Source organism: Gastrolobium bilobum, unplaced genomic scaffold, assembly GCF_033153095.1.
Source record: "Gastrolobium bilobum isolate Gb01-03AN ecotype WA unplaced genomic scaffold, APGP_CSIRO_Gbil_v1 utg6195, whole genome shotgun sequence".
In the NCBI taxonomy this organism is placed as follows: Eukaryota; Viridiplantae; Streptophyta; class Magnoliopsida; order Fabales; family Fabaceae; genus Gastrolobium; species Gastrolobium bilobum.
Genome location: NW_026898878.1, coordinates 467,981 through 480,480, shown reverse-complemented (window position 1 = coordinate 480,480; position 12,500 = coordinate 467,981). Strand labels below are relative to the sequence as shown.

The following is a 12,500-nucleotide window of genomic DNA, read 5'->3' as shown; positions in this document are numbered from 1 at the left end:
TGCATAGTTTTGGAACTTATATTGATATAAATGCTTTTAGAACTTATATTGCACGTGTAAGTGAGCTTGGGGTGGAAGATCCTTGAGGACCCCTTGCCTTACTGATATTTCTGGTTTAGAGATCTCACCCCACGTTTAGGGAATGCTTATTTCAGGTTCAGGTAATGTCGGGGTTGAGACCTCAGGCGGCAGGAGGCCGGAGCTGAGTTAGATATTGCTGTTATTATATGCTGACTTGTTGGATGCTGGTTATGCATGCTGCTTTTATGCTTTTAGCTTCTTTATGATTTTGGATTATTATGTTGAGACTTGGTTGTTTATACTATTGATTTGGTGAGCATGAGGATTGTCCATGCCACGTAGACTTAATTATGTCTTGTTTTATTTAGAGTTGTATTAATGTATCAGGATACTGTCCGGACTACGAGTTGTAGATCCGTGACTTAGATACTCACTTTATATTATATATTGAGGTATTTCAGTAGATGTCTTATTGCAATTTACATACAGACGATATTTTATGAAATTGATTAAGTAATCAACTTGGCTAAGTATAATGACGTCATAAATGATAAGAAAAAGATATTCCGTATTTTTAATTAAGCGCAGCTTAATACGATGTAATGATAATATTCCGGGTATACACGGGGTGTTACAGTTACTCTGTCAGGTTCCTTTCTTATAATTCGTTGACTACTTGATTTTATTCCTATCTTTAACTTTATTATTAATTAGTTGTAAAATCTTATTTTTTAAAAAGTTGATTAATGATTGATGAGTTATTTGATACTAAATAAATATTAAAAGAATATGTAATTTTAACTGTATGATACTGCTGTAAACTGACCCACAAAGTTTTGGGGTCAGACAATTAAAAGGCAAGGGACGCCTTATCATGGCTTGAGCTTCGCCATACAGAATGTTTAACATGCAGGAAATCCACAAAATTATGCATTTAAATAGCTTCAGTTAAATATTATACAATGTATTATTTATTATTATTCTGATGCTATTTCATTTTTATAAAATTAATTGAGAGAATTCTCCGTTACTACGGCTGAAAATGGTTATAGTTAGAAAATCTCAATATTATTGAGATTTTTCTCACAATTTATGTCTTGCTAACCTTTCGAGATGCCTATCTTGTCTTTTTACGGAGAAGGATGAAATATTAATGTTTATTTTTCTGATGATCGTTGGGAATACTACATTGTGATGAGAAATTAGGGAGGCGTATCTGTATTTTATGTAGACATGGTGGAAACTTATGCATATACTTTAGTCTGTAAAATATAATGAAGCATATACTTTAATCTGACGTAGGATGTAAGATTGATGTAAAATAGTAATGTAGGTTATAAAGTAGACTTTGCTGTAAAATATGCAACATATATAAGTTTCTGCACGAATTCACATCCATGTTTATATAAATGAATGATATTAGTTTTAATTCATTAATTATCCTAAATTTAATTACTTATATTTTCTTTTATTATTATTATTAGAATATATTTTAAGAAATTATGTAATATTTTCTGTAATAATAAACTATAAAGGAAGTTACAATGAAGCCCATAGTCACTAAATATTAGCACAATTGATTACCAAAAAATATATATTAGCATAATTAGTTAGGAATCTATATGAGTCAATCCATTAAAAAAGCGAGTTTAAATGGAACAACAAAAATCACCATATCTCAAATGATCAAATATCAAGAAACGCAATATACATTAAAATTAAAATAATCAAAAGAAAGATGGCCGTTTTAAAAATTTCGAAATCAAACGGGAGAACCCCAAACCAAATACGAATTCCTTTAAAATCAATCAAAATCGAAAAAAGAAATATGAAATTGATTTTTTGTTTTTGAGAAAATAATTGTTTTAGCGGAAGAAAAATAAAAACTTACTAATTTCATTATAAGAGCTAGAACTGGCACAAGCATTATTTTTTTGTTTCAAAATATTTTGATAATTTTTGAACTCAACAACATAATTCATTATAATAGGAGCTACTCTTTTATAGAGCCACGATTTTATTAAAACTTAAAAACAATCCTTCATCCAAAAGTTTTATTAATATTTAACAAAAATGATTCGTTGATGACAAAAATGATTTCTGTTCAAATAATAAAAAAAACTAATTGAGAATACCATGAATGACTTGTATTTAAATTGAAAAAAATGTCATGAACCCCATTCACAACTTATGTATAATTTAAAAAAATAAATTTTAGCTAATTGTAGACAAAACAATATGACTAAAAAATAAATGTAAGAAAAAAAAACTACAGCGAGTATTTTGTGATTCTTGAAAAATATTTTATAAAAAAATCCTGATTGTGAATTAAGATTTTCATAAAATTAGGCTACTGTGATAATTAACTAGTAAATATTTGTGTATTGTGCAAATATTTTTAAATATTTGTAAATTATAAATTGAATTTTTTTAAATTATTTGAAAAACATATATAATAATAATTGATTTTAAAGTATAAACTAAACGAGAAGATTGTTTAAAATTTAAAAAAGGTATGTATATACACACACATATATATATAAAGTAATAAAAAAATCAATTTAAATGAAAAAGTTAAAAATAATATGTGTTTTTTTAAAAGTATAGATTAATTTTTAAATTATTCTCAAGAGAATATACCTTTATTTAATATATAAAAATAAATTTAAAAATTACACATGTGAATAATTTTGAAAAAAAATTACACTATTCTAAATAAAAAGAGCTAAAGAAGCACAAGCACTTGAACCTCCGTCAATGACGTTGACGAAATTCTTTTCTCTTTTATTGTTTATTTATTTTTTCATTTTCTGATTTCTTAGGTAATACTTTGCGCGGCAGAACATCAAATTTTTAAAAATTTTCCTACAGTATAAAGTATAAACAGCATATATTTTATTTTTTTTATAAATAATTTGATATGAAAGAAGACGACGTATATTCACTCCAAAAAAAGAAAAAAAAAGAGGGAGGAAGTTTTTAAATTATTAATGAAATAGCATTTAAGTACTAGAAAGAAAAACAAACAATCCTAAAAAACAAATATTTTAATTACAAATATGGTCATAAAAGATTATCGAATTAAACATTAATAAATACTGTACAATTAAAAAAGATCACGTTATAATTATTATTTATTATCAAAATCTGAAATGATTCTTCTCACTGTCCAGGCACAGACATGGGTATATATAAAATCGGCACGGAAATTAAAAAAAATGAAAAAATGAAAATGAAAAACAATAAAAAAGCGCGCGAACTCTCCCGCGCTGCTTATAAACTCTAACACTTTCCTCCGATTCCACCGTGAACGAACGCCATGCGACACTCCCATATCGCTGCCGCGGCGCCACCTACTTCCGGTGGCGATGCCGCTTCTTCCGCACTCTCTGTAATTAAGCGTGGCAAGAAGCGTGGAAGTTACAGCTGCGGCCGTTGCGGCCTCCCCAAGAAGGGCCATAACTGCATCGTCAAAACTCCCACCCTCAACGTCGTCGACACCCCAACCGATTCGTCTCTATCTGTCATCTCTGCTGCCCCCTGCTCCGCTACACCCGCACTCCGTCAGCAGCCGTCGCACCTCCGCCGCGCTCTGTCGTTCGACGATCTTGCTGGCGGGCTCGATCCCGACGACGGGGCGGATGGAGATTCGTTGGCTGAGCCAGATCTGGATCTGGATCTGGATCTGGATATTGATTCGTGCGGGTTGCCGGCGATCCTTCTGTGGGAAGTGCTGAGGAGACTGCCGCCGGCGAGCCTGTTGGCGGCGGCGAAGGTGAGCAAGGGTTGGAGGGAAACAGTGAGAAGGCTGTGGAGAGCGACGGAGGAGCTTAAACTTAGGGTTCCGGCAAGCGTTCAAGTCGGGTTTGTCGCGTCGATGTTGCAGAAGTGCCCCGGGATTATGAAGCTGTCTCTTAGAATGGAAAGGTGTGTGCGAATTCGTCTGATTCGCTGGAAGCTTCTAGATCTGAATTTATTTTTTGATTAAACGAAAATGATTAAGCAACGAAATCTAAAGCATCAAAACTCTTAAATCGGAAAATTGTTCTTAAATATTGTACAAAGATGCAATGCTAGTGTAGATAGCAAAATGCGGGTTGATTCGCAAAGATTGATGCAGAAAGAACAAATAGCTACAATCTGAATCACAATTTATTCTAACAAGTTTTTGATGCTTTCAAAAATGATGGCAAGAAACCAGCCTAGTGTAAATGCAGAAGCAAAAAGGATTTTGAAACAGAGAGTGTTGGTTTTGTTTGCTCTCTTGTTTTTTAAAGCTTTGTACTTATATTTTTATTGTAAATCTAACTCGTTTGGTGTTGCAGTGATTTCGATTCAACGATGCTGGCTTGCATTGCGTTCTCATGCCCTAATTTGGAGTGTATGGAGATCTCGACATTTAATACTGCAACCAATCGTATTAATGGGTATTACTCGTGTTCTTATCTTTGTTATTTTTGAACCCTTATTTTGTTCGGTTCAATGGAAAATGAGTATTCCGTTCTTAAGCATCTAAGTCCGCAATTCGCGTACGGTGTGATTTTGTACAATTTGAACGTCATGAGGTCATGCCATCTTGGTTCATTGTGGTAGACCTGGAAATTCATTATTTAAAGCCACTAACACAGTGACTAAATGATGTATAATACTATTCCAAAATTCAGACCTGGAAATTCATTATTTAAAGCCACAAACACATTCTACCTACAAAAAAAGCCACAAACGCAGGAAATGAATGATTCATAGCACGAATCCAAAATTCTAGTTCTGTGTTTGACATTGTTCTACGGGGTGAGTGTGGGTTATTTTTTACTCTGTCACATTGTATGTGGATGAAATCCCGAGGGCATATTGCGATGTTGTATACATTGTAACTCGGCTTTAATGAGCAGGGGTGTAACTTTGGTATTTTCCCATTGCAGCTTTATACTTCAGAATCTAGTTTTTTTTCTCCATCTTTTTGAAATTAATAAATATAGCTGTTCTGTTAGTAGTTGTGCTACTAATTTCATGTACATAAGGTGAAAGTATTCTGTGCATTTTGATTTCTGTTCAATCACTTACACTCTCATCATTCTGGAATTCTGCTTGCTTGAGCCCTTCATATGCAGCAGAAGCTAACATTAACATATGCAAGCTTAACCAAAGAATGCTGCTTTTTGCTGATTATCTTTATCTGTTATTCAACTATGAAAATGCAGGGACGAATTAGGGCGATTTGTTGCTGATAAAAGAAGCCTCAAAAGCCTCAAGATGGAAGGTTGTTCTAATCTGGGGGGTTTTGTCCTCTGTTCATCTAGCCTTTCTACACTTTGGCTGTCAGATTTACATTCTCTTTCTAAGATGGTGATTATTACCTTTACTTTCTCCTTTAATCTCACATGGCGCGATCAATATTTAAATTGATAATGCCCTTTGAGCTTGCATTCAGTGTGAACTATAGTTACTAAAATATTCTTTGAAATGGTAGGTATTTAACTGCCCCCAGTTGATAGAGATCTCCTTGGAGTTTTCTTGCCAAGAAAATGATGGTACTGATCTCTCAACTATGATTGAAGGTTTGGGAAGAAGTTGCTCAAGATTGCAGAACATACATATAGCTTCAACGCGGCTTTCTCATGCTGCTGTCCTTGCTCTCACAGCTGCTCAGTTGAGGTCTGTCATTTTTTTGGCATCTTGGTCTCCATTTTCCGGTTGTTATTGACAAAACCATTCATGTTGAAATTCCTTCCCTTGAAATAAGAGTTTGTAATCTACAACGCTTTGAACTTTATATCCGTATCAGCTCATACTATCTGGCGAATGCACCAAATGTTTTATAAGAATAGGAGAGCTAATCCTATCATGTCCAATTTTATACTGCAAGCCAAACATGGCGCTGAAATGAAACCAAGTAACATAATCACGATGCATAATATGTGTACACACACATGAATATTCCCAACGTTAATATGAATATGTGAAATCCCAATCCTATAGCTGATGGACAGATTATATCACAGTGATGCCTATAAATAATCACTGAAAATATCATTCTTATTTGTTTTCTTTATTTTTTTATAATGAGTTAACAATTACTACGAAATCCACTTGATTGATGTGCTTAATGAAGTTTTGTTTAAATATAAAACTAATCAGGTGGCTGCGAATGCTTTCTCTTGTTCTTGGATCTGAAATTTCTGATGCATCTGTTGCTGCAATAGCCTCAAGCTATCCAAATCTAGAATTGATTGATCTCAGTGGGTATGTATCGTACTCATTCTAATTGCGATTAAATCTTCTATTGAAGTTTTGCAAATGTATTTACCTTGGAGAGAAAAGAAAAATCTGATGCAACCCAATACTGTACACTAATATAATGGTGTTGGATTCAAGAGGATGAAAGGTTTGATCTAAAGGTATGCACCTGATGGATGATCTTGGTATTTATGGGGAGCCATGGGGTGGTAGAATTTGGCTTGAAATCCTCTTCCCGATTGTTCGGGATCTTCATAGGTGGATGATTTGAACGACGTGAGATCGTAGGTTCCGTGTTGGTTACGGGCCAGTACCTGGATCTGGAACAAATGGAAAATTCAATATAAAAATTTATATTTCAATTATGCATTTTATTCTTAATTTCCTTGTCTATCTCTTTTAGAAATTATGTTTAATGGATAACTTTTTTATCACAGATCTGGAATAAGTGACAGTGGCATCGGAATGATTTGCAATGTGTTCCCGGAAACGCTGTCCAGACTCCTTCTTGCTCTTTGCCCTAACGTGACTTCAAGTAATCAAAAGCCTTTTACATACCCAATCACTTCACGAAACTTACATATTTTCTTAAGTTTCTGCCTACTAATCTGCTGTCACATATTTTAGGTGGCATTCAATTTGCTACAGCTCAGTTGCCGCATCTTGAACTTATGGATTGTGGCATGACCATATGTGATCCGAATATCCAAAATCCAACATCTGGCGAAAACAACTGCAAATTACAGAAAACCTCCGGCGCTAATCTACAACTTACGAACCAAAAGCTAATCATCAAACATAGCCATTTAAAGAAACTCAGTTTGTGGGGTTGCAGTGGCTTGGATGTGAGTTTCGTTAGTCTAAAGACGTTTTGTTGCAGATTCTTTCTAAGGCTTCTATTAATCTTTATATTGCTTTTTATCAATTAATTTGTCAATTAATTTGCAGGCCCTATACTTGAACTGCCCACAACTCAATGATCTGAATCTAAATTCTTGTAGAAATTTGCATCCAGGTAGTCTTTGGTGTCCCTGTTCTTTATTAATATTCAGCTGAAATATGATGCAACTTATCTGGATTTCCTTTAAAATAGTAAGGTTGATTATTTTCATTAAATTGATTGCTTCAGAGAGACTATTGCTTCAGTGCCCCACTTTAGAAAATGTGCATGCATCAGGTTGTCAGGCTATGTTAATTGAGGCTATCCAAAGTCAGGTAAGAAAGCGGTTCTTCAGATATTTTCTTCAATAACTAAAAAACTATTGTGCTCTTGATATGTTAGCTTCATAATTTGCTTTTGGATGTGAAGAACCAGATACCGTTAACAAATTTGCAGTTCATGAATGAGCATATTTACTCTGACCTAATTCATTTGTCCATGCACCCCGTTTCTAATATAAAATATACTTTACGATTTGAACTCAGGTCTGCAATGCTTTTACTGCTATGGAAAACCATTCACCTACTAAACGTCTACCTGATGGCTCCAAAAGGGTTCGGGTTCCTTATTTACTCAGTGGCGAGGTAAAGCTAAAAGATATAACATGGAGCATGTATTAGTATACCTCTACTTTATTTGTTAATTATTATTTTATTTTATTGGGGGTTGGAAAAGTTGAAAGCATATTACTAGGAACTAGGAAGGTATCTCCATATCAGGCACATACAGTAAGTTTGTGCATCAACTGTTCAAAAGGATCGCAAGTTTCTTAAGTGAACCGGTTTTCTTTTCAACCCCCAAACAAAAATTTGGATTTATAACTGGCACAATTTTCTTAACTCGTGCTATGTTTTGCATTGTTACACATGAAGATTTTATTTTGAATCTGAAATTTACCATTCAATCTTATTTCAATTTTTGCAGATCCCTGAACATGAAAAAAAGAAGAGGAAGATCGAGAGACGACCTTGTAATGTTCTTGTAGACTGATCATCGAATTACCTTGAGACCGATTCTAATGTATACATGTGCAAGATCTTGTATTTTGTTTAAATTCCATATGAATTATCCCCTAGCTACCAAACAAGTAATTGTTATTCAAGTTAGGTCGTTAACTAGGTGCCGTAGAACTGTCTATCTTATCACAAACAGGTGTTCATGGTTAGCATCATTGTTGTTTGAATTTTGGATGACTGCCTCATTGTTTAATAAAATTTAATAACTTTGTATGAAATTCTCCAAGTCATTCTTAGGGTACTGGTATGGGGTGATCGCCTAAAAGTGTTTAATATACCTGCCTTACTTATAAATCGATCATAATATATTGGGCTTTCTTACACTATTAGTCAGAAATATTCTGGATCGAGTATAGCGGCAGGCAATTTATAACTGCTATTGGGCTCATAACAATATACATATATATCAAATGATATAATTTGTTAATGGGATACTTCGGAAGGGTGAGCTCTAGGCAGGCCTAATATAGTATTTGGAAAAACAATATTACCATATATATTTTGTTATCAGATGCTTTTATACGTTGGTTACGTTAGGGCGTTATAGTCAGTTGCCTTTCAATTACGTTTCTGTTTTTCAGTTCCATCTTTTTCGCTTTCTTTTCACTCGTGTAAAGTAGGACTGCAGATGCTGTATTGGTCTGTATATAAACCTTAGCTTGTATCAATTGAATCTCATTGAAAGCATTATTCAGTTTTCTAAAACTTCTTCCTCCAGCCACTTTTCTTGTTTTCGCACAAGACAATACTCTGATCTTGCAAAATGGGTTGGTGGGTGGTTCAAAACTCTCCTCCTCCTTCTACTTCATCATCGGACTTTTAGACTAATCAATCAAGTCCATACTTCTTGCACCCGATCGAGAATCCCGCTAGTTTTGGTGTCACCAGTGTTTCTTGGTAAAATCTATCACACCTGGGTCAGATCGATGAAGATTGCGTTGTGTTCGAAGAACAAGCTTGGCCTCGTAGATGGCATTATTTCAGCTCCATCACAAGAATCTGATCCTTTATTCTTGGCATGGAATTGTTGTAACACCATGGTGTTGTCATGGTTGCACCATTCAATTGCAAACTCGATAGCTCACTCGATTGTATGGATGCAACTTGCTTCTGATGTAGGGAAGGACCTTAGTGAGTGTTTTTTTCAAATGGATGTATTTCACATTGTTGATATTCAAGAAGACATATACAGATTGAATCAAGGTGATGATTTGGTGACTCAATAGTTTACTAAGCTTAAGACTTTCTGGGATGAGCTTGATACATTGAAACCGCTACCAAAGTGCAAATGCAACTCGAATTGCGCTTGTGAAGTGATGATGCAGACACATGCAAGAGAAAGTAGAGAAAATGATCATTTTATTCGTTTTCTGTGAGGACTTAATGATCAGATTGCCCACATCCATTCTCAAGTAATTTTGATGAATCCACTTCCAAATATTAATCGGGTGTTCTCCTTAGTTAACCAACAAGAAAGACAAATTAATGTAAATGCAAGCACAGATGCAAAGGTCTTCTTGAATATAAATGACCAACCACACTTTTGTGGTCAAACTTTTTATAGAGGAAGAGGTCGTTCGAATTATGGGAGAGGACGATCAAATCCAGGAAAGATATGTATGCATTATGGGTGAACAAACCATACAATCAAGATGCATTTTGAGAAGCATAGCTTCCCATCATGTTATAAAAGCAAGGTAAATAGAAAAGATAATTCGGTTACGCACGATGTTAATGATCCTTTTGAATGTAAAAAAAATAAAGATGAAAGAAAGAATGAATTAGATGAGCCTTTTCACTTCACTAAAGACCAATATCAAAGCCTGTTGGAATTAATTCAAGGTCCAAGAGACGATGTAGTGCACTCATCCATATGGTTCAAACTAATGATGTGCCATCGAACTTAGGTAAAACTTGTTTCCAATGGATTCTAGATACAGGTGCCACAGACCATATAACCCATTGTTTTGACCTCTTTCTATGTCCTCAACAAATCAGACCCATTGCAATCAAGTTACCTGATGATACTATGGTGTTTACTACTCACTCTGGAAATGTGCATTTGTCTCACTTTCTTATTTTGTCAAACATTATCTATGTCTCAAAGTTTTGTGTCAATCTTATATCCATAACTAAGCTGCTTTGTGACTCAAATTGTCATGTTATCTTTCGGTCACTCACTTGTTCCATTGTGCAGAATACCACTGGGAGGATGATTAGTTTTCCTAATCAGCATAATAGTCTGTTCATACTCATGTCACCACATGGAAGATCTGTCAGAGATAATCAAAATAAGTGCTGTAACAACATAACAGTGGATTCTGCAATTTGGCATAAACGCCTTGGTCATTGTTCTTTATCAATACTATATAGCATGTCAAAAGTTTTTCCCTTCAATACTTGTAATCCTCAAGTTGATGTTTGTGATGTTTGTCATTACTCAAAACAGAAATGATTGTCTTTTTCTTCTAATGTTTCAGAATCTTTAAGTCATTTTGATCTCTTGCATGCTAATATAAGGGGCCTTCATGCAATAACTTCAATTCATGGTCATCAATATTTTCTAACTTTAGTAGATGATCATTCACATTTTACTTGGGTAATACCAATGAAAACAAAAGCTGAGACTCGGTCACATTTACATAATTTTGTTTCTTTTGTTGAAACTCTAGTTCATACTATCGTTAAGGTGATTCACACAGATAATGGACCCGAGTTTACTTTGATAGAGTTCTATAGTTCCAAAGGCACACTCTATCAAACTTTATGTTTCCGATGTCAACAACAAAATGGTGTTGTGGAGCCAAAATATCAACATTTATTGAATACTACTGGTGCGTTATTTTTCCAGTCCAATATTCCAAAAACCTATTGGTGGTACTGTGTAATCCATGTAGCCTACATTATAAATCGTCTCATCACACTTGTCCTAAAAAATAATGATCTGCTTTGGGCACACCACCTTTATTTGTTCATCTAAAAGTTTTCGGGTCTGTGTTTCACATGAACGCTCTCTCATAATCAATCCAAGTTTGATTCTCATGCTAGAAAATGTGTCTTCCTTTGTTATAAACAAGGTACTAAAGGCTATTTTGTCCTTGATATTCACTCAAAATGTTATCTTTTATGAGTCTCATTCTCCATTCCTTAAGTCAAAAACATATATCAACTCCAGTCCAGCACCATTTCATATTCAACCTTCTAACACAGATTATGATATTAATTTCACACACCTTCCTCTTCCACCTTCACCCAATGTCTTATATATTTCCACAACCAATGATTAACTTGATTCAATACCTACCAACCTTAGCAGCAATGACTCTACTTTTTGACATTCCTCAAGAGTAAAGACACGACCTCAGTATCTGACATACTTCCACTGTGACTTATTGAGCGTAACAGACGTGAATACATCCTCAGGTATGATTTCTGATTCATCTTATCTTTTGTCGAATGTACTTTCTTATTCAAAATGCTCTCACTTCTACACCAATATTTGTAATAACCTTATTACCAAAACTAAGAGGTGGCAAAGCAGGTGGTACGCCCCATCCCGCCAAAAAAATACGCTGGCTCGCCCCGTCCCGCATTTGAAGGTGGGTTAGAAAACTCAGCCTGCTGGGCCGATGACATTTTACACTAAAAAAATACATTAAATAAAAATTTCAGCTCGGGCGATGGGTTTGAAAAACTCAACCCGCCTAGTTTGGCGGGCAAGGCGGGCGAGCCCGCCCAACTAGGCCTATTTTGCCACCTCTAACCGAAACTGAGCTTACTACTTACAAGTAAGCTACTTCTTTTCCTCATTGGCAAGAAGCCATGAATGCTGAACTCAAGGCTCTTGAATTGAATAACACTCGATCTTTGGTCGAACTTCCATCTAACAAGAAATACATAGGCTACAAGTGGGTATATAAAATAAAAAGGAAACCAGATGAGTCTGTAGATTGACACAAAACACGCCTCAGTTGCTAAAGGTTATACTCAATGTGAAGGAGTTGATTATTTTCAGACATTTTCTCCCGTTGCAATGATGACAACTGTGCACACCTTGCTTGCCATTGTAGTAGCCAAGAACTAGCACCTAGAATAACTAGATGTAGAGGAACCCTTCTTTCACGGTGAGCTACATGAAGAGGTGTTCATGTCACTGCCTCTTGGTATGCCACTACCTTTTGTTTGATTCCTAATGCAGTTTGCGAGCTTTAAAAATCCTTGTATAGATTAAAACAAGGAGTAAATACCCCTTTAAGTCCTTAACAAAAAACAAGGTTCCCACTTTA

At 34.9% G+C, this 12,500-nt stretch overlaps 1 protein-coding gene across 1 annotated transcript; it reads left to right on the top strand.

The window, feature by feature from the left end:
• Nucleotides 1-3,340: 3,340 nt before the first annotated feature.
• On the top strand, nucleotides 3,341-8,188 carry LOC133284982 (F-box/LRR-repeat protein 17). The gene is made up of 11 exons (XM_061482130.1): nucleotides 3,341-3,948; nucleotides 4,347-4,448; nucleotides 5,223-5,367; nucleotides 5,492-5,676; nucleotides 6,160-6,264; nucleotides 6,696-6,793; nucleotides 6,886-7,103; nucleotides 7,207-7,273; nucleotides 7,388-7,473; nucleotides 7,684-7,782; nucleotides 8,123-8,188. Exons 1-11 carry the CDS (start codon nucleotides 3,341-3,343, stop codon nucleotides 8,186-8,188), a joined length of 1,779 nt encoding a protein of 592 aa, XP_061338114.1.
• The last annotated feature ends 4,312 nt before the right edge of the window (nucleotides 8,189-12,500 follow it).

Coding starts and splice junctions, on each gene's coding strand:
- LOC133284982 (XM_061482130.1), top strand. CDS start 3,341: ATGCGACACTCCCATATCGCTGCCGCGGCGCCACCTACTTCCGGTGGC. Junction 4,449..5,222: donor GCAACCAATCGTATTAATGG/GTATTACTCGTG, acceptor ATGAAAATGCAG/GGACGAATTAGGGCGATTTG. Junction 7,474..7,683: donor TTGAGGCTATCCAAAGTCAG/GTAAGAAAGCGG, acceptor ATTTGAACTCAG/GTCTGCAATGCTTTTACTGC.